The sequence below is a fragment of the Schistocerca gregaria genome, chromosome 6 (assembly GCF_023897955.1).
Source record: "Schistocerca gregaria isolate iqSchGreg1 chromosome 6, iqSchGreg1.2, whole genome shotgun sequence".
NCBI lineage: Eukaryota > Metazoa > Arthropoda > Insecta > Orthoptera > Acrididae > Schistocerca > Schistocerca gregaria.
This window is the reverse complement of record NC_064925.1, coordinates 189,067,190-189,089,519: the sequence shown is the minus strand read 5'-3', so window position 1 is coordinate 189,089,519 and position 22,330 is coordinate 189,067,190. Positions and strand designations below refer to the sequence as shown.

The following is a 22,330-nucleotide window of genomic DNA, read 5'->3' as shown; positions in this document are numbered from 1 at the left end:
CCCGCACCCGTTGAGGCTGTTGCCCTTTCTGTACTTGTCCGAGGCCATCTAACCTAAAAAACCGCCCAGCCCATGCCACACAACCCCTGCTACCCGTGTAGCCGCTTGTTGCGTGTAGTGGACTCCTGACCTATCCAGCGGAACCCGAAACCCCACCACCCTATGGCACAAATCAAGGAATCTGCAGCCCACATGGTTGCAGAACCGTCTCAGCCTCTGATTCAGACCCTCCACTCGGCTCTGTACCAAAGGTCCGCAGTCAGTCCTGTCGACGATGCTGCAGATGGTGAGCTCTGCTTTCATCCCGCTAGTGAGACTTGCAGTCTTCACCAAATCGGATAGCCGCCAGAAGCCAGAGAGGATTTCCTCCGATCCATAGTGACACACATCATTGGTGCCGACATGAGTGACCACCTGCAGATGGGTGCACCCTGTACCCTTCATGGCATTTGGAAGGACCCTTTCCACATCTGGAATGACTGTGCAGTGTTACTCTTTGCTGCGACGACGACCTTGGCCATTTTTGCACCTAAGATCTACCACGGTAGCCATTCCGTTGTGGTGGGGCCGCCATGTACACTGTTGGTTTTAGCCCCCTGACAACACAAGGATCGCTCTGCTGATGCCTGCGCCGTTAACTCCCCACGTATGCCAAGGAGTAGATGCATATCTCTATGGGGCATCGGGACTCCCGGCAGTGGCCATCCTGCCAGGTGGCCTTTGCTGAGGCTGGGTGGCGCCCTTGGGGAGGCTCTTGGTTGGAGTGGGTGGCATCACGGCGGATGACACGCAATAAAGCGTGGTACATCATCTGTCGCTGGTGTCCAGCTGGGCTCAATTTAACGCTCGGAAATAAGATCTGAAAACATTCCCCCCCATGGCCACACCATGCGAGGAGCGTTAAGTCTTAAAATGGCAGTGACAGTTATTCGCCCCGTTTCCTAGTTTGTACAAGATCTGATGGGGAGTCTTTCATGCCCATAAAGCCTCAGTTCTTTGTAGAGCATTTAGAGGACAAGTTTGGGGAGGTGGAGGGCTTGTCCAAAATGCGCTCTGGGTCAATTCTGGTAAAAGCGGCATCCTCTGCCCAGTCACGCAGGCTACTTGCTTGTGACAAGATGGGGGTGTTAACGTTACCATCACACCACATAAGAGTTAAAATGTGGTCCAGGGTATTATTTTCCACAGGGACTTACTTCTGCAGCCTGATAATGAGCTGCACACCACCTTAGAGCGTCGAGGTGTTCATTTCGTCCAGCATGTTCATCGGGGTCAGAGGGACAATCAGGTTGCTACCGGTGCCTTCATCTTGGCCTTCAAGTGTGGTACATCACCGGAGAAGGTCAAGGTAATGGTCTACTGTTGTGACGTCAAGCCCTATATCCCTCCCCCGATGCGGCGCTTTAAGTGCTGGAAGTTTGGCCACATGTCCTGCTGTACTTCCAGTCTCACATGTCAAGATTGCAGATGCCCTTCACATCCCAATACTCAATGTGCCTCGCCTCCCATCTGTGTCAACTGTGGAGAGCCCCATTCACCTTGCTCACCAGACTGCAGGATCTTACAGAAAGAGTGCAAAATCATGGAATATAAGACCCTGGACTGACTGACCTATCCTGAGGCTAAGAGGAAATATGAACGCCTCCATCCTGTGTGAATGACTTCCTCCTATGCCACTCCAACGACAACTGTGTTAGACCCATCAGTTACGCGACTTTGTCATCTTGCCGAACCGTACAACACATGCCCCCTTGCCCGTCGGGGTCACTATACCCCCTGTTGCTCCTACGCCACCTACCTCAGGAGCAACACCCCCCCCCCCCCCCCCCCCCTCCCCACACATCGGGGACATCCATCCACGCTTCTATCCCAGAGAAGTGTCCAACTTCTTCGGCTTCTCACTCTCGCAAGGGGTGCCTTGGTTCCCTCCCTTCCCAGGTTTCCACAAGCAGGAAGGCTGACGGTCAACAGTGGCCACAACCAGCTGGTCGTAGGGCTTCACGATCCTCCTCCGTCCCAGAGACTGAATCGGTGAAGCCCTCACAACCAGTGAAACCCAAGGAACAGCGTGACAAATCCAAGAAGAAGAGCTCTAAGCCCAAGGAACTTGGGGTGGCACCCACTCCACCGAAACCTTCCAGCTCTGTGTCTGAGGACGAGGTGGAGATACTGGCGTCTGCTCAGGACCTCGATCTTGCCAGTCCCTCGGACGCAATGGATAGCACTTGCACAGGTGCTCAATCAGAGGCAGCAGGTGACCCAGCAGCTTAATCTGACTCCCCAGTCCCTTCACGCCTTTTCTCAGCCGTGGACAATATCATCCTCCAGTGGAGCTGCAGTGGTTTCTTCCACCATCTTGCTGAGCTCCAACAACTTCTCAGACTTCACCCTTTCCTCTGCATTGCTTTTCAAGAAACTTGGTTTCCGGCAATGCGAACCGCAGCCCTCCGTGGCTATCAGGGTTATTATAGGAACCGGGCAGCTCATGAAAATGTATCTGGTGGTGTCTGCATCTACATCCTACACTTCCTACACAGCGAGTCTGTCCCTCTACAAACACCTTTAGAGGCAGTCGCTGTTCGGGTGTGGACGCCACAGGCTGTTACTATCTGCAGTCTTTATCTTCCACCGGATGGTGATGTCCCACAGCATGCCCTGGCTGCACTGATAGCCCAATTACCGCCACCTTTCCTGTTACTGGGCGACTTCAACACCCATAACCCTCTGTGGAATGGGTCAATGACAACAGGTTGAGGCGCAACCATTGAGCATATATTGACACAGCTCGACCTTCCCCTTTTAAATGATGGTGCCTTCACACATCAGTGTGGCTCATGGCACGTACTCAGCCATCGACCTTTAGATCTGCAGCCCTAGCTTCTTACCGTCTGTCCAATGGAGTGTGCATGACGACCTGTGTGGTAGTGACCACTTTCCGATCTTTCTGTCACTGCCACAGCGTCACTCTTCTGGGCATCCTTGCAGATGGGCTATGAATAAGGCTGACTGGGACTTGTTCTCCTCCATGGCCACTATTGCGCCTCTTTCTAATGAATCCATTGATGTGGTGGTTCACTCGGTTACCACCAGCGTCGTTACTGCTGCAGAATCTGCCATTCCCCGTTCTTCTGGGTCCCCTCGGCGGAGGACTGTGCCTTGGTGGTCGCCTGAGATCGCTGAGGCGATTAAAGATCATCGACGGGCGTTCCAGCGTCACAAGCAACATGCCTTATTAGAACACCTCATAGCCTTTAAACGGCTGCGTGTGCGGGCCTGCCGCCTTATTCGCCAATGCAAGCAGGAGTTCTGGGAACGGTATGTCTCCACCATTGGCCTCCATATCTCTCCATCGCAGGTTTGGGCCAAGATTAGGCGCCTCTATGGCTATTGGACCCCTATCAGCGTCCCTGCACTCTCACTGAATAGAGCAGTTTGTGCTGACCCGGACATAATTGCAAACCGCTTGGCAGAGCATTTTGCTTTGAGTTCCGCTTCTGTGAATTACCCACTGGCCTTCCGCTCCATTAAAGAGCGGTTGGAACGTCGGAGCCTTGCATTTCATACCCACCATCCTGAATGCTACAATGTCCCATTCACTGAGTGTGAGTTTCACCGTGCCCTAGCTGCTTGACCTGATACAGCTCCCGGGCCAGATCGCATCCACTGTCAGATGCTGAAACACCTCTCAGTGGACTGCCAGCACTGCCTCCTCGATCTTTACAACCGTATCTGGATCAAGGGTGAGTTTCTGTCGCAGTGGCAGGAAAGCATTGTTATCGCCGTTTTGAAACCTGGCAAGAACCCATTGGAGGTGGACAGATACCGCCCCATTAGCCTCACCAACGTTCTTTGCAAGTTCCTCGAACGCATGGTGAGCCGGCGGTTAAGTTGGGTACTCGAGTCTCGGGGCCTTCTGGCTCCATCTCAGGGTGGGTTCCGTAAAGGCCGCTCTGCTGCCGACAATCTGGTGAGCCTGGAGTCAGCCGTCCGTACGGCCTTTGCCCGCCGTCAGCACCTCGTAGCTGTCTTTTTTGACACGGCCCCTCTGCGTGCACACACGTGGTGCGTGCCCCACCTTTGCCTTCAGCTCGAATTGGCACAGGGCCTAAAGGACTCAGTCCCTCCGGTGACCTTCTGCCGCCGCTTTCTTTCCACCCTTGCCATGTATCAGGGCTCTGGCGTTCTTTACAGTGATGGTTCGATGGTTGCTGGCCGTGTCAGTTATTCTCTGACTCTAGGGGACCATTAAGAACAATATTCTTTGCCGGCTGGCTGCATTGTTTTCACTGCTGAGCTGGTCGCCATCTCTCGTGCCCTAGAGTATATCCACTCCTGCTCAGGTGAGTCCTTCGTTATCTGTAGCGACTCCCTGCGTGGTTTACGAGCTATCGACCAGTGTTTCCCTCACTCTCGTCTGGCGATGGCTGCCCAGGAGTCCCTCCATACTCTTGCCCATTGCGGCCGCTCTGTTGTCTTTGTCTGGACCCCAGGCCATGTTGGGATACCCGGCAATTAACATGTTGACCGCGTGGCCAAACAGGCCACCAGTAAACCATCTCTGGACAGTGGCCTCCCGGAGACTGATTTGTGAGTGATCTTACACCGCAAAGTTTTCGAACTTTGGGACACTGAATGGCGCAACCTGACCACACCAAACAAACTCCGTCCTATCAAGGAGACGACGGATGTGTGACGGTAATCCGTGCAAGCCACTCGCAGGGACTCAGTGGTCCTTTGTCGGCTCCGCATTGGCCACACTCGCTTGACACACAGCCATTTACTGTGCCATGAGGAACTGCCTGTATGTCGCTGCTGGTTGACTTTGACAGTGGTACACATTTTGTTGGCCTGTCCCCTTTTTAACTGTGCTCGGGCAGACATTTGTGCTGTCTGATATGCTCCCTGCTCTTTTAAAAGATGACACTGCCATGACAGGCTTAGTTTTGCATTTTATTCGGGCAGGTGGCTTTTATCACTTAATCTAAGTGTTTGTCCTTTTTGGATTGATTCTGGCCCTTAGCCTACGATTTCAGTCTGAGTTTTTAGTGTGTTTCTCGGTTGTTGGCTTTTCCTTTTTTTGTCTCTATGGTCAGCCAACCACTGTCACACTCTGTGTGATGTTAATTCCTTTTGTCTGGTCTCTAAGTCTTTCTTGTCCTGTGTCGTCTGCCGTCTTTTCTATTGTTTGGTTTTATTCTGTGTGGGTGTTTGAAATTTTGGAAAAAGGGACCGATGAGCGTAGCAGTCTGGTCCCTTCAGTCCCACAAACCAACCAACCAGTTTCCAGAATGAATTTTCACTTAGGAGCTGCTGATGCATTAATGTGAAACTTACTGGGATTTGAACTCGAAAATTTTGCCTTTGTGGTCAGTGGTCCAAGTTTGAGTCCCAGTCTGGCACAAAATTTTAGTTTGTCAGGACTTTATAAATACTCAGTTGTTAATGTATCGTTCAGATGGAAAAAGTTGGATATTAGTCCCGGCTCATTTTAAAATATTGTAATTATTTTTATGTATCTCCAGATATGAAATAGACAGGTAACATGCACACATTTACTTCTTGATACGGGAACTTTGTACACATGATGACTGTGTACCAATACTGTATTCCATTTCTTTGTGAAGTTATTTTCTGTAAGCAATGCAAACCATATTTTACCTGCCTGTCAGTACACTTTTTACATAGCAGTTTGTGTTGTGATTGTATTTAAGCTTCTGTGCGATTTATCTCCAACCTTTACTGACTCAGTAATATGTACATGCACATATGAAATTGCATCAGTGCACAGTTTAACAGTGTGTCTTTCAAATTGATTTGCTGTGGTATACGTGCAGCTCAGTTATTCTTTTCACTGAATACTGCTTGCCATGTTCTCTTATTTTTAGGATTATTTCTTGTATGCTTTCTGTTCGTAACACTAATAAAGAGGCCAAATCTTGAAATTAAAATAAAGTTATAATAGTTGTCAACAGTGTCATCATCAGCTATTTGATGCCCATTGCCAGATAAATGCTTCAGCTGAACTTCTCATTGTATTACACCCTACATTTACACACATCTGTGTTTCTCCAGAGTGTTTTCTACTGTTGTCTGTCTACTGTCCATTAGTTTATAGTCTTGGTATTTTCTTAGCTTTTGAAATCCAAACAAGAACTACTACTTTTATCCATCAATCATCCAGAATTTCCTTCGTTCCTCTGCCTTCCAACAGACTCTTCCATGTACAGTCGAGCAAAGGGGGGGGGGGGGGGGGGGGAGGAGGAAAGGAAAGAACTGTTTTCACAGAAAATGGCAAGGTCCCACATCAGAAATTCTCAGTGCGTACAACTACATCACAAATTGTGGCTACATTTCCATCACATTTGTGTCCATGTTGTGGCTATATGGGCAACAGACTATCATACTAGCAATGCATACTATACACAACAATGGAAATGAATACCAATTAAACATTATTCATTTAAGTATAGGGTGTCAATGGCAATTCCAAAATCGTAGTAATTTGATTGGCAGCACTAGATGCTCTCCAAAGATGGTGCTTGCTATATTTCTGTACTTGTGTAATCATGGTTGAAACACAGTGTTCCAGTATTAATGGCACTTTGAATGAAAACTTTTTTCTGCTGTTTTGATTGATATTGCCATTTTTGATATGTTCCAGTGTCAAAATACAAGTTGGTTGATGCAAAGAAGAGCAGCCATGTACTGTTAAAAATGCTATTTATTTGTACAAATAGCACTGCTACTGGTTTTGAACGGACAGGTTAATTTTCAGACGACTGTTCATGTTTATATTCATTTGTTGTAGTTTACTTTAGCTGATGGGGAAGTAAACAGCCAACAACCAATGAAAACAGTACTGAATGGAATATGAATGTCAACAGCCATCTGAAGATGAGCACATTGGTTCGAAACAGCTGTCAGCACTATTTGTGTAAATAAATAGCAATATTATCAGTGACTGGTTGCTGTTTTGTTCTGTGTAAGAATCAGCTTGTAAAAACTTTCTTATTAGTTTCCTGGTATGGCACTTAGAATGCTCTTAATAAAGTATTTATTTTCTAATTTGTCTCACGTTTTGGAGTGATGCACTAAGCAGCATAATTCTTTGGTCTTAGAATGCCATATCAGTTTTCTGAATAAAAATCAGTTATGTTCAAACAGACACACACTTTTTTTGTCCTGACAAATGTCAGGTTTGGTACTTAACGATGTTAACCAATTCCACTTTTCAATTATTAAGTTCTTTGCCACAAATTGAACCAGCAGTTATGTTGTTCTTGTTGTGATCTCCAGTCCAAATGCAGCTCTCCATGCTACTCTATCCTGTGCAAGCTTCTTCATCTCCCAGTACCTACTGCAACCTACATCCTTCTGAATCTGTTTAGTGTATTCATGCCTTGGTCTCCCTCTACAATTTTTACCCTCCACGCTTGTCCTCTAATACTAAATTGGTGATCCCTTGATGCCTCAGAACATGTCCTACCAACCGATCCCTTCTTCTAGTCAAGTTGTGCCGCAAATTCCTCTCCTCCCCAATTCTATTCAGTACCTCCTCATCTGTTACATAGTCTACCCACCTAATCTTCAGAATTCTTCTGTAGCAACCAATAATGATGCATAATCAAAGGCAACACCAAGCTCAACAGCAATCCTTTTGCCCTTTTGTTTGGGAACACAATAATTCACGGCGACTCTGTTTCAAGTACAATCAGGTCTAAATTAAGTTTCCAAAGAGGAAGTTTTGTCTGTGTGTTTGTAAAACTATTCGCTGAAGGTGACCAGTTAACCCATTTGAAGCCACTGCTTTTTCCAACTCTGGGCTCAGTGAGGTCAGATGCCACATCTGGCTGTGACATCATATGCACACTGCTCAAGTGCCAGTGCTATCTCTCTTGGCCTGTGTAAGCTCAGACGTCCTGATGGTAAATGAAAGTTTGACATATACACATCTGAGAAATTGTGTATTATTATGTTCAAGATATCTTGGTTATATTTGTGTTATGCTTGCAACACATCAAATAGTATGGCGCCAAAAAATTCCATAGTAATGCACACCCTAATTACTTCAGTGGAATTCCAGAACCTCAAACACTACCATGGAGCATCCACATAACTAAAAGGATTTGCTCTTATTGGTATATTCTAGGCAGAAGAAGACGAGCATTTCAAACAGATAACAGTAAATGTTACAAATTTATGTAAAAGAATGTGGTAATTACACTGAGATAACAAAAGCCATGAGGTAGCAAAGTGCAGATATACAGCTGGCGGTAGTATCATGTTCACAAGGTATAAAAGGGCATTGCATTGATGGAGCTGTCACATACACTCAAGTGATTCATGTGGAAAGGTGCCCGACATGATTATGGTGACACAATACAGATTAAGAGACTTTGAATGCGGAATGGTAGTTGGAGCTAGATGTATGGGACATTCTGTTCCAAAAATTGTTAGGGAATTCAATATTTCAAGGTCCATAGTGTCCAGAGAATACCAGATATTGGGCATTACCTCCCACAATGAGCAACACAGTAGCAGACGGTCTTCACTTAATGACCAAGAGCAGCAGCATTTGCATAGAGTTGTCAATGCAAACCGACGAGCAACACTGCATGAAATAACCACAAAAATTGATTCGGGATGTACAGCGAATGTATCCGTTAGGACAGTGTGGCGTAATTTGGCGTTAATGGACTTCGGCAGCTGATGACTGATGCGAGTGGCTCTGCGAACAGCATGACATTGCCTGCAGCACCTTTCCTGGGCTCGTGACCATATTGGTGGGACCATAGATGGCTTGAAAACTGTGGCCTGTTCAGATGAGTCCCTGTTTCATTTGGCAAGAGCTGATGATAGGGTTTGAGTGTGGCACAGACCCCATGAAGCCACGGACACAAGTAATCAGTAAGGCATTGTGCAAACTGGTGGTGTCTGCTTAATAGTGTGGCCAGTCCTCTGATACAGCAGAAGCGATCATTGATTGGAAATGCCTATGTTTGGCTTCTTGGAGATCGTTTGCAGCCATCCATGGACTCCATGTTGCCAAACAGTGATGGAATTTTTTTGGATGATAATGCTCTATGTTACCGGGCCACAAGTTTTCATGATTTATTTGAAGAACAATCTGGATAATTCAAGTAAATGATTTGGCCACCCAGATCGCTTGACATGAATCCCGTCGAACATTTATAGGACACAATCAAGAGGTCAGTTAGTGCATGAAATCCTGCACCAGCAACACTTTTTTGACATTATCAACAGCTATAGAGACAACAAGTGTCAATATTTCTGCCAGGGACTTCCAACGAACTCTTGAGACCATACAAAAACTGTTACATGTGGTGCAGCCACTGTCACCAGTGTTTGTTGCGTTATCATTGGCATTTACTGTACACAGTTGCAGGTACTAGAGCTTATAAAGATATGCAAACAGTTTTTACCATACATTAGTCATTGTTGCAAGTTCCAAACCAGTCTGTTCTGTTCTAGGGTCCGTTCATTTGTATGCTTGTCTCCTAGTACCTCCCACTTGTGGATATCTCCGTTGCTTGATCAACTGTCAGTGTTTGATGACTTTTGCCTTGCAAGTGCAGTTGTGCTAAACAGGTTGTAAGCACTGATTGTGATTCATACACAGTGATTGTGAACTTGACATTTCAGACATGCCAGTGGTTTAGTTTTCTTAATTTCTGCTATTATCTTTTTGATGTGTCAGTTACACATTATTCAGTCTTAATTGTAAATGACTTTGTTTCTATCAGGTGCCACTCAATGTTGATTTTTGTTTGCACTAGGAGCAAACAATGTAGTGGCATCTACAAAATTGATATGGTTAAGATGTACTCCATTAAAACTTATTCTTTCTTTGTTTTCCAAGTTTAAGGTTCTGAAAATTTCCTTTAGGAGTTTTGCAAGTAGTTTTGCTGACATGGAATCCTATCTGACTCCTGTTTCAATTATTAATTCCCCTCTCTCCAGAGGAAGCTGTACATTGACTTAAATATTTTTTAGTTTAACAACAAGGCTTGAATCAGTGCCTTATTTCTCAAGGAGTGCTGGTGTGATTCTGTTGAAACTGGCCCAAAAATTATCTCAGAACCTGAGAGTCCAGTAAAGCAGTAATTCATACACCTTGCCCTGTTCTATAATTTTGTTTGTGATTTGAAATTTTTCCATTGTGCTGCTTCCAGCGTGTTTCTTTTCCTGATCAAAATTTTATGTTTTTCTGTACAGTTGATGATAACTTTATTGATAATTTTGTAAACTATGAGGGGAATGCTAATATAACAGTATTTTCTAATGGCTTACATGACTCCTTTATTGTGAAGTAGAATAACTTCATGGTGAATTGTCTTCTTACAGAGACATTCTGTAAACATTACAGCAAGTTCTGTTTGTGTTATGTTGCCCCCATGCTTAATTATACTATCTCACCATCATCTGCAGATGCCCAATTCTGTCTGTTTGCATGTACCTATTACATGACATGTTGCTAGAGGTAAAATGTAACATCCGTTTCAGAGAATGCGTATACATGCATGTACTTCGTGCCATGATGGGCTCTCAACAAGGGCAGTGTCCAGGCATCTCAGAGTGAACCAAAACGATGTTGTCCAGACATGGAGGAGATGCAGAGAGACAGGAATGGTTAATGACATGCCTTGCTCTGGCTGCTCAAGGGCTACTGCTGCAGTGGATGATCGCTACTCGTGGATTAGGGCTTCGAGGAACCCTGACAGCAGTGCCACCATGTTAAATAATGCTTCTTATGCAGCCACAGAACGTCTTGTTATGACACACACTGTGCAGAGTAGGCTGCATGATGCGCAACTTCACTCCTGACGACCATGGTGAGAGCTATCTTTCAAACCATGACACCGTGCATTGCAGTACAGATGGCCTCAACAATATGCCGAATGGACCGCTCAGGATTGGCATCATATTCTCTTCACTGATGAGTGTCGCATATGCCTTCAACCAGATAATCACCGGAGACGTGTTTGGAGACTACCCGGTCAGGCTGAACACCTTAGACACACTGTCCAGTGAGTGCAGTAAGGTAGAGGTTCCCTGCTGTTTTGGGATGGCATTATGTGGGGGTGACATACGCTGCTGGTGCTCATGGAAGGTGCCATAACGGCTGTACAATACGTGAATGACATCCTCCGACTGATAGTGCAACCGTATCGGAAGTGTATTGGTGATGCATTTGTCTTCATGGATGACAATTTGCACCCCCATTGTGCATGTCTTGTGAATGCGTTCCTTCAGGATATCGACATCGCTCGACTAGAGTGGCCAGAATGTTCTCCAGACATGAACCCTATTGACCATGCTTGGGATAGATTGAAAAGGGCTGTTTATGAATGATATAATCCACCAACCACTCTGAGGCATCTACGCCAATTCGCCATTGAGGAGTGGGACAATCTGGACCATCAGTGCCTTGATGAACTTTTGGATAGTACGCCATGACAAATACAGGCATGCATCAATGTAAGAGGAGTGTACATCAGTCTGGACCACCACCTGTTAAGGTCTCGCTGTATGGTGGTACAACATGCAATGTGTGGTTTTCATGAGCAGTAAAAAGGGAAGAAATGATACTTATGTTTACCTTTATTCCAATTTTCTGTACAGGTTCAGGAACTCTCGGAACCAAGGCAATGCAAAACTTTTTTTGATGTGTGTATTTTGTTGATGCCAACCTACGTAGAGAGGAACTATCAATATAATAAAATAAGGGAAATCAGAGCTTGAATGGCTAGATGTAGGCGTTCGGTTTTCCCACACTGTTATAGGTTGCAATAATAGAGAATTATTGTGAAGATGGTTCGATAGCCCTCTGCCACGCACTTAAGAGTGATTTGCAGAGTATCCATGGAGGTGTAGATGTATATTGCTGGCATGCACTAACAAAATCAGTATCACAAGATTCTAATTTGATGTCAATCCCCTCAGCATTACAAAGACGCGGTATATATCCAACGAAAGCAGATGTTGATCGCTCAAAACAGTGTGATCCTGCCAGCATGCATACACACCACAACTACTGCAAAGAAAAAAAGCTTCAAATACAGCTCACCCCAGATTGAGAATAGTACTTATCACCATGAGACATTGGTGAGAGGTAGATTCACCAGACCACTTTGCCGACAGTTAGTCTGTGACTGTGGCTGATGCTGGTATTTGTGGCGTTGCCAATGCAGCTGTAGCTGACTGCAAATGCTTTGACACAGAATTGAGGAGACGATTTAGCAGCTTACAACTGGCATGCGTGTTGCTCTTCCCACTCGTGGAGTTACTTGCTTCTTTAATGGAGATGGTGTCGAGGGATTCAGCAATTTGCCTGCAACATATTTACTTTTTCTAGAGTTTGTTTATTTGCAAATAACAGTTTATACACTGCTGAAAATCCAAGTTGTTGTCTCTGTTGCTACGGACAATGACACAGTGTTCCAACAAAACTTTTCTTCTTTGATCCTTTATTTGTGTTTTAATTAAAAACTTTTTCTCTCAATAAAAACTTCTTATTCTCTGGCATAAATACGCCCAGACTCCCTGTCACAGCCCCCTGCGGGTTCGGGGGTTAGAATAGGCCCGCGGTATTCCTGCCTGTCGTAAGAGGCGACTAAAAGGAGTCTCAAACTTTTCGGCCTTATATGATGGTCCCCTGTTGGGTTTGACCTCCATCTCTCAAAATTTTCCGAAGAGCGAGCCGATTGGGGAAGGGCGCCTTACTTGGTGCATTGTGTCCATCTTGCGATCAGACCTTTCGCCAGCTTATACACCGTTGAACTGCAGTCCTGTCCGCTCTCCATCTCTTGGGCATGACTCTTTTTATGCGTGCAGATAACACCTTGCACTGTGCAGTGCCTCTTTCTGCACCGACGGCGACCATGGACCACATGTTACCTAACATCCAGCACGGTAGTCAGTCCGTTGTGGTGGGACCGCCATGTGCCCTGTTGGTTGTAGCCCCCTGACAACACAGGGATCGCTCTACTGATGCCTGCGCCGTTAACTCCCCACGTATGCCAAGGAGTAGATGCCTATCCTCCTGGGGTATCGGGACTCCCGGCAACGGCCATCCTGCCAGGTGGCTCTTGCCGTGGCTGGGTGGCACCCGTGGGGAGGGCCCTTGGTTGGAGTAGGTGGCATCAGGGCGGATGACCTGCAATGAAGCGTGGTACATCGTCTCTCGATGGTGGCCAGCCGCCAGCAGTCTCTAAGCGTTCTCGGGCTCAGTTTAACGCTCAGAAGTACGATCCGAAAACGTTCCCCTCCCTGTCCACACCGTGGGAGGAACGTAAGTCTCAGGATGGGAGTAGCAGTTATTCGCCCCGCTTCTTAGTTTGTACGAGGGTTGATGGGGAGTCTTTACTCTCCACAAAGCCTCAGTTCTTCGTCGAGCGTTTAGAGGACAAGTTTGGGGAGGTGGAAGGCTTGTCAAAAATGCGCTCTGGGTCAGTCCTGATACAAACGGCATCCTCTGCCCAGTCACGACGGTTACTTGCTTGTGACAAGTTGGGGGATGTTGCCGTTACGATAACACCCCATAAGAGTTTAAATATGGTCCAGGGAGTTATTTACCATAGGGATCTTCTTTTGCAGTCCGATGAAGAGCTGCGCGCCAATTTAGAGCGCGTTAGAGCGCGTTCATCGGGGTCCGAAGGAAAATCAGATTGCTACCGGTGCCTTCATCTTGGCCTTCGAAGGGGATACATTACCGGAAAAAGTCAAGGTGACGGTCTACCGATGTGACGTTAAGCCCTATATCCCTCCCCCGCTGCGGTGCTTTAAGTGCTGGAAGTTCGGCCATATGTCTTCTCGCTGCACTTCCAGCCTCACATGTCGAGATTGCGGACGGCCATCACATCCCAATTCTCCATGTGCCCCGCCTCCCATCTGTGTCAACTGCGGGGAGCACCATTCACCTTGCTCGCCAGACTGCAGAATTTTCCAGAAAGAGTGTAAAATCATGGAATACAAGACCCTGGACCGACTAACCTGTACTGAGGCCAAGAGGAAATACGACCGACTCCATCCTGTGAGAATGACATCTTCCTACGCTGCTGCTACAACACCTGTGCTAGCCCTGTCTGTTGCTCCAATTTTGGCCGGATCGACGAGTAATAAAACTCTTCCTGCCCTCTCGCCAGTGGGGGGTTCTACCCACCGGGTTGCTCCTGCACCACCTACCTCAGGAGTAACACCATCCCACCCATCGGAGACGTCCGTCCCCACTTCTAAACCGGAGAAGTGTCCAACTTCTTGGGCTTCTCACGCTCGCAAGGGGTCCTTTGGGTCCCTCTCTTCCCAGGTTTCTGCCAGCGAGAAGCCTGACGACCGACAATGGCGTAAGTGCCCGCAATCAGCTGGTCGTAGGGCTTCACGATCCTCCTCCGTTCCGGAGACTGAATCGGTGAAGCCCTCCCAGCCGGTGCGACCCAAGGAACGGCGTGAGAAACTCGAGAAGAGCTCTCAGCCCAAGGAACTCGCGGTGGCAGCCATCCCACCGCAACCTTCCAGCTTTGCGTCTGAGGATGCGGTGGAGATTCTGGCGTCCGCTGAGGAGCTCCATCTCGCCAGTCCATCAGACGCCATGGAAAGCACCATCACAGGTGCTAAATCGGAGGCAGCAGGTGACCCAGCGGCGTAATCTTCCTTCCCAGTCCCGTCAAGCCTTTCTCAGCCATGGACAACACCATCCTCCAGTGGAACTGCAGCGGTTTCTTCCACCATCTAGCTGAGCTCCGCGAACTTATCAGCCTACACCCTTTCCTCTGCATTGCTCTGCAGGAAACTTGGTTTCCGGCAATGCGAACCCCCGCCCTCCGTGGCTATCTGGCTTATTATAAGAACTGGGCAGCTTATGAAAGGGTGTCTGGTGGTGTCTGCATCTATGTCCTGAACTCTCTTCACAGCGAGTCTGTACCTCTCCACACACCTTTAGAGGCTGTCGCTGTTCGGGTGTGGACCCCACAGGCTGTTACCGTCTGCAGTCTTTACCTTCCACCGGATGGTGATGTCGCGCAGCATGTCCTGGCTGCTCTGATAGCTCAATTGCCTCCACCTTTCCTGTTACTGGGCGACTTTAACGCCTATAACCATCCGTGGGGTGGGTCAGTGGCAACAGGTCGAGGCGCCATCGTTGAGCATTTTTTGGCGCAGCTCGATCTCTCGATCTTAAATGATGGTGCCTTCACACACTTCAGTGTGGCGCATGGCACATACTCTGCCATTGACCTTTCCATCTGTAGCCCTAGCCTCTTACCGTCTGTCCAGTGGAGAGTGCATGACGACGTGTGTGGTAGTGACCACTTTCCGATCTTTCTGTCACTGCCACAGAGTCAGTCTTCTGGGCGCCCTAGCAGATGGGCTACGAATCAGGCTGACTGGGACTTGTTCTCCTCCACTGCCGCTATTGAGCCTCTCTCTAACGATGCCATTGATGCAGTGGTTGAATCGGTCACCACCAGCATCGTTACTGCCGCCGAATCTGCCATTCCCCGTTCTTCTGGGTCTCCTCGGCGGCGGACTGTGCCTTGGTGGTCGCCTGAGATCGCTGAAGCGATTAAAGCTCGCCTGCGGGCGGTCCAGCGTCACAAGCGACATCCATCAATCGACCACCTTATCGCCTTCAAATGGCTGCGTGCGCGAGCCCGCTGCATTATCCGCCAACGCAAGCAGGAGTGCTGGGAGCGGTATGTGTCCACCATTGGCCATCGCAGGTCTGGGCCAAGATTCGCCGCCTCTATGGCTATCATACCCCTGTCAGTGTCCCTGCGCTCTCACTGAATGGAGCAGTTTGTACTGACTCCGACGTCATTGCAAATCGCTTGGCAGAGCACTTTGCTATGAATTCCGCTTCTGCCAACTACCCCTTGGGCTTCCGCTCCATTAAGGAGCGGATAGAACGTCGGAGTCTTTCTTTTCGCACTCACCATCCTGAATTCGAAATTCCCACTCACTGAATGGAACATTGTAGAAGTGCCCTCGCCGCTTTTCCTGATACCGCTCCTGGGCCAGATAGCATCCACTCTCAGATGCTGAAACACCTTTCAGTGGACTGCCAGCGACGCCTCCTCGATCTTTACAACCGCATTTGGGTCGAGGGTGAGTTTCCGTCGCAATGGCGGGAAAGTCTTGTTGTCCCCATTCTGAAACCAGGGAAGAACCCTTTGGAGGTGGACAGCTACCGTCCCATTAGCCTCACCAACGTTCTTTGCAAGTTGCTTGAACGGATGGTGAGCCAGCGCTTGAATTGGGTATGGAGTCTCGAGGGCTTCTGGCTCTGTCTCAGGGTGGGTTCCGTAAAGGCCGCTCCGCTGCCGACAATCTGGTGAGCCTGGAGTCGGCCATCTGTACTGCCTTTGCCTGCCGTCAGCATCTGGTTGCTGTCTTTTACGACATGTGGAAGGCGTATGATACTACATGGTGTCATCACATCCTTTCTACGCTTCATGGATGGGGTCTTCGGGGCCCTCTGCCGATCTATATCCGCAATTTTCTGTTGTATCGTACTTTCCGAGTGCACGTCGCGGCCTCATATAGTTCCTCCCAAGTCCAGGAGAACAGTGTGCCACAGGGTTCTGTTCTCAGTGTGTCTGTTTTTAATAGCTATTAACGGGCTTGCTGCGGCCATGGGAAATACTGTCTCCGCTTCCCTGTATGCTGATGACTTCCGCCTTTACTACAGCTCTATTGGCATTGCAACTGCTGAAAATCAGCTACAGGCACAATCCGCAAGGCGCAGTCTTGGGCTGTAGCGCATGGTTTTCAGTTTTCCGCAGCCAAGACCTGCGTTATGCATTTCTGCCGGCTATGCACTGTTTACCCGGAGCCGCGGCTTTATCTTGACGGCGAGCTTCTTAAAGTGGTGAAGTCACGTAGGTTTTTGGGGATGGTTTTTGATGCCTGGTTGACTTGGCTGCCTCATATTCGGCAGCTTAAACAGGCGTGTTGGTGGCATCTAAATGCTATGCAATGCCTGAGCCACACCAGGTGGGGCGCCGACCGATCTACTCTCCTACGGCTTTACCAGGCGTTAATCCAGTCCCGTCTGGACTACGGGAGTCTGGCTTATGGCTCAGCATCCCCATCTGCGTTGCGGGTGCTGGACCCAATCCTCCACAGCGGGATACGCCTTGCCACTGGTGCCTTCCGAACCAGCCCTGTGGACAGCATACTTGTGGAGGCAGGTGTCCCTCCACTGTGGTTACGACGCCAACAATTACTGGCTGCTTATGCTGCCCATGTTTTTAGCTTGCCCGGGCATCCAAATTATCGTGTCCTCTTCCCGCAGTCAGTCGTTCATCTGCCAGAACGTTGGCCCCGGTTGGGTTGTCCGATCGCCGTACGTGTCAAACAGCTTCTTTCCTGGCTTGGGTGTTTCCCTGTTCCACCTCCTTTCCGGGCCCCTCTGTGTACACCCCCATGGTGTGTGCCTCGCCCTTGCCTTCGGCTCGACTTGGCACAGGGCCCGAAGGACTCAGTCCCTCCGGAGGACTTCCGACGCCGCTTTTATTCCATCCTGGCCACGTATCAGGGCTCTGGCGTTGTCTACACCAACGGTTCGATGGTTGCAGGTCTAGTCGGTTATGCACTAACTCTAGGGGACCATTCTGAACAACGTTTGTTGCCGGCTGGCTGCAGTGTTTACACTGCTGAGCTGGTCGCCATCTTTCGTGCCCTATAGTATATCCGCTCCTGCTCAGGTGAGTCCTTCGTTATCTGTAGCGATTCCCTGAGCGGTTTACGAGCTCTCGACCAGTGTTTCCCTCGTTCTCGTCTGGTGATGGCTATCCAGGAGTCCCTGCATACTCTCGTCCGTAGCGGCAGGTCTGTGGTCTTTGTTTGGACCCCAGGCCATGTTGGTATACCCGGCAATGAAACTGTTGACCGCCTGGCGAAAGAGGCCACCAGAGCCCCATCTCTGGAGATTGGCCTCCTGGCGGCTGATTTGTGGGCAGTCTTAACGCCATAAAGTTATCTCGTTTTGGGATGCTGAATGGCGCGGTCTGACCACCCCTAACAAACTCCGTGCCGTCAAGGACATGACGACTGTGTGGCGGTCATCCATGCGAGCCAACCGCAGGGACTCAGTCGTCCTTTGTCGGCTCCGCATTGGCCACACCCGACTCACGCACAGTTATTTACTGTGTCGTGAGGATCCCCCTCTTTGTCGTTGTGGGGCGTCCTTGACGGTGGTCCATATTCTGTCGGAGTGCGCCCTTTTAACCGTGCTCAGGCGGCCTTTGGCAATGCCTGACATGCTCTCTGCTCTTTTATCAGATGACTCTGCCATGGTGGACTTGGCTTTGTGTTTTATTCGGGCAGGGGTTTTTTATCCTTTAATCTGAGTCTTTGTTTTTTAGTGTTGATTCTGGCTTTTAGCCTCTGACTTTAAACTGAGTTTTTAAATTATTTCTTGGTGGTTGGCTTTTCCTCTTTTTCTCTACGGTCGGCCAACCACCGTCACACTGTTTGTTTTAATTTGTTTTGTCTGGTCTCTGTCAGAGTATTTCATGTCCTGTTTTGTCTGCTGTTTTCCTGTTGTTCGTTTTTTATTCTCTTCGGGTGGTTTTAGTTTTTATGGAACAAGGGACCGATGACCATAGTAGTCTGGTCCCTTTAATCCCACAAACCAACCATCCCTGTCTCAGTCACCAGAATGTAATGTAATGCACCGGTCGTTGTTGCGATATGATGTAGAGATGGATATGCAGAAACAAATTGTTGTGGTCATTGTTATTTATCTCTATTAACTGTTCGACTGGGCTGTGTTGCTCTGTCTTGAGACAGCAGACTGTGTTCTCAAAGATGCCAAGTCCATACCAATTGGAAATCTCAAACACCAGTCACTACAAAATAATTTCATATGCTACTTTTTTTATCGCACTTGTATTTTACCTCTATTATTACGTTCCATGTTAGCTTTTACTTTAGTAAAGCTGTAACAAAGCTCACAGTAGATATGTCTTTGTAATTTAGCTCTGAATGACTTCTTAAGTCTCTCCCTTGACAAGTTTCTCTCCATGATCATTGTCGTGCACAGTGAGATTCTGTGGATTATGGCAGGTATCAAAGGTGGAATGGCCTTCTCATGGAATAACTGCCCCGACCGAGTAGTTGTTTCTGTACACAGGAATCTAGGTGCCCATCACCCCTGCCCTGCAGATGTACTTGGGTCCACTTTTGTTCTCATGATGTGCACAAAAGAAAATTTCCTGGAGAATGTGGAGCCCAAAACACACAGCTATCATTCTTCATATAGGGAGACAGAGGGAATAACGCATTACTTTCTTCAAAGTGACGAGTAACACCTCAAACCACATGGTTTTTCTATGTTGGACGTGGTATCAATAAAACCATTATATTCCAGACTAAGTACTATTTCTCTACTTAAACTGAAGATGTAAATTTGTAGTGCACTTTCATCATCACTTTTTTACTCTGCTATTTAAAAACAGCAGCACTGTGCAACTTCCTTTTCCTAGCTGAGTTGTAGTTGTAAGGAAGTACATTTTTAAATTGTTGCACTCAAATAATTTTTGTTTCAGAGGGATTTCTTCACAAAAACGTGGGGTGATGCATTTGTTGAAAAAAGTGACATTCCTCTACCTCATTACATACCAGACATTGGTCCACAGCATTTTGAGTCCTACTTGAGAAAAATTGCACGTGTGAGTTAATTTTCCAATAGCTTTTTGCTCAGTTTGTATGGAATTATGTGATAAAAACATTGTAAAGAAGACTATAAAGTATTACGTATTGAAACTGTTGATGTATATAAATAATATTCTTATGATTCTTTACATAGAGATATCGGAAACATGCCAGAATAAATTCCATTGCATCGAAGCCAAATTCTCATGCAGAGCTCCTTCAGCACTTCCCAAATCTACGTGCAAAAAGCTCAATTGGTAAGTTGCAAATATTAAGACTCTGAACTATTAAGACTCCAAATATTTTTAACAACCATTACTCTATCTGATGGTTGAGGATCCATTCTTATATCAGCTAAAAAATACTTGACTTGGGTGAATAAAAATCCTAGGACAAGATGGTGAAAGTCTTTAACTGATAACTAGTTTCAACTCATTGATGAACTGTCTTTAGATCTGACTTGCAAAAAATTACTTATAAGAGGTGAACAACAACAAAATAAATTCAATATTTAAATTTCCTTTGTATGATACATACCAGTAAAAAATTTTACTTAATTTAGTGTGTACTAGCCTGCAGGTATTACACATCATCATAATCTGCTGAGCTGAATTGCTCTGTGTTGTCATATGCATATTATACATATACTGAAAACTATATCAGATTATGACAGAAAGAAATTCATACAAAAGTAATATATAAAATCACCACAATGCTAGCTACAGGATCAAGGCAGTACCTATATTATGGCCGTCAGAGATCTTGTCACTACAGGAACAAGGTAGTACCTATATTATGGCCGTCAGAGATCTTGTCACTATGTAGCAACACAATTACATGAAAAAATTGCCAGATAGCATTAGTAACAAACTAATTTTTTTAAATTTGTGGCACACCTAACAATGTAAATCATTGTAACATAACACAGTTTTTACTATATTTATATAATATAAGATACAAGGACTTAAGTTCAATTTCTACAAATCTGTAGTAACCATATACCAAACATAAGTGGTTCATTAAGCAATACAAGAGAAGTGAATTAATAGTGTCACAGTTGCTATCACTCAGTATTTTAAGGTACAGGAAAGTATCTACAGTGCCATTGAGCAAACAACTTAAATACATAATACTGACTAATAAAACGAAACAATACTGTAACCTGAGGTTTAGGTGCCAATTACAATCAGCATTATGAGTGGCTTAAATTACAAACCAGTAAATATAGTGGGAAATCCAGGATGGAATAATGACAATATTACGAAAAGTATGGGTTGCTACTCTCCGTATAGAAGAGATGCTGAGCCACAGACAGGAGCCACAAAAAGACTGCTAAACACGTAAGCTTTCAGCCAGAAGACCACCTCCTGAAACAAGTGTGGAGGGGGAGGAGAGTGTGGTAGTAGTGGAAGACATAAATGTGCTATTTATGAGGGCATACAGGGATGAGATGAAGAGAAGGTAGGGCAGAGTTATGTGCTGTTGAGAGGTAAAACTGAAGGGGGTGGAGGCAGAAAAAGAGAGAAGTGAAAGACTGTGTGTGTGTGTGTGTGTGTGTGTGTGTGTGTGTGTGTGTGTGTGTGTTAGTTTAATAGGAGACCACATTGGGAACTGGGAAGGGGATTGGTGGGTGAAGGACAGTGGCTAATAAAGTTTGAGGCCAGGAGGGGTTCAGGAACATACGGTATATAGGAAGGAGAGTTCCCACCGCACATTTCAGAAAAGTTGGTGTTAGTAGGAAGGATCCAGATGGCACAGGCTGTGAAGCAGTCATTAAAATGAAGAATGTTGTGTTGGACAGCGTGCTCAGCAACAAGGTGCTACAACTGTTTCTAGTCTGAAGTTTTTCGGTTCCCGTTAATGTAGATGGACAGCTTGTTGCTTGTCCTGCCCACATAGAATGAAGCACAGTGGTTGCAGCTAAGGTTGTAGAACACATGATCAATTTCACAGGTAGCCCTGCCTTTGACAGGATAGATGATGCCCGTGAGTGAACTGGAGTAGGTGGTAATGGGAGTATGCATGGGCCTGGTTTTGCATCTTGATCTATTACAGTGATATGAGCCATGAGGCAAGGGGTTGGAAGCAGGGGTTGTGCAGGGATGGACAAGGATATTGTGGACCATGGTTGGAAGGAGGAGTGAACGGAGTCAGGCAGGTTTCAATATTGGTCTTAAGTTGAGTCTGATTGGTGGGGTTGGTGGCAAAAAAGTATTTTTGCTGTAGGGACCAAGTGAAAAAGAGTCTTCAATGAGTCCAGCACAATAGACTTTTGGAGTGAGGCAAAAGGCAAGGCCTTTGGAAAGGATTGATTCATCTGTGGAGCTGAGTCTTTTGGAGGAAAGAATCATGGCTGTGTTTTGGGCCTGTTTAGGTTCAGGATTCTGTATGGTGGTGGGAGGAAGTTTTTAAGGGTGGGGTATATTTAGTAGGTCTGCAAGGCACAGTTTGTCAGCTGTGAGGGGAAGTGGGGGAGGTTTGGAGGATTTTGTAGAGGTGGTGGATAGTGGTAGGCCAAGGTGGGAGTAGGAAGTGAACAAATTGGAGAGTTTTTTGAGGTGTATCTGTATATGCTGCTTTAATTCCAGGAGGGCAAGAATTTCAGCGTTTGAGATGGGATCCAGGAATTTGGGATTGCATAGCAGGAGGAATTTAT

General features: G+C 46.8%; 1 protein-coding gene across 1 annotated transcript in view; it reads left to right on the top strand.

Moving 5' to 3' along the window:
• Nucleotides 1-22,330, top strand: part of LOC126278062 (vacuolar protein sorting-associated protein 54-like) — a 135,588-nt gene that overhangs the window by 20,035 nt on the left and 93,223 nt on the right. Inside the window, exons 3-4 of the mRNA XM_049977883.1 lie at nt 19,569-19,691; nt 19,829-19,931. Coding sequence (XP_049833840.1) covers nt 19,569-19,691; nt 19,829-19,931 — 226 coding nt within the window. The remainder of the gene's footprint in view (nt 1-19,568; nt 19,692-19,828; nt 19,932-22,330) is intronic.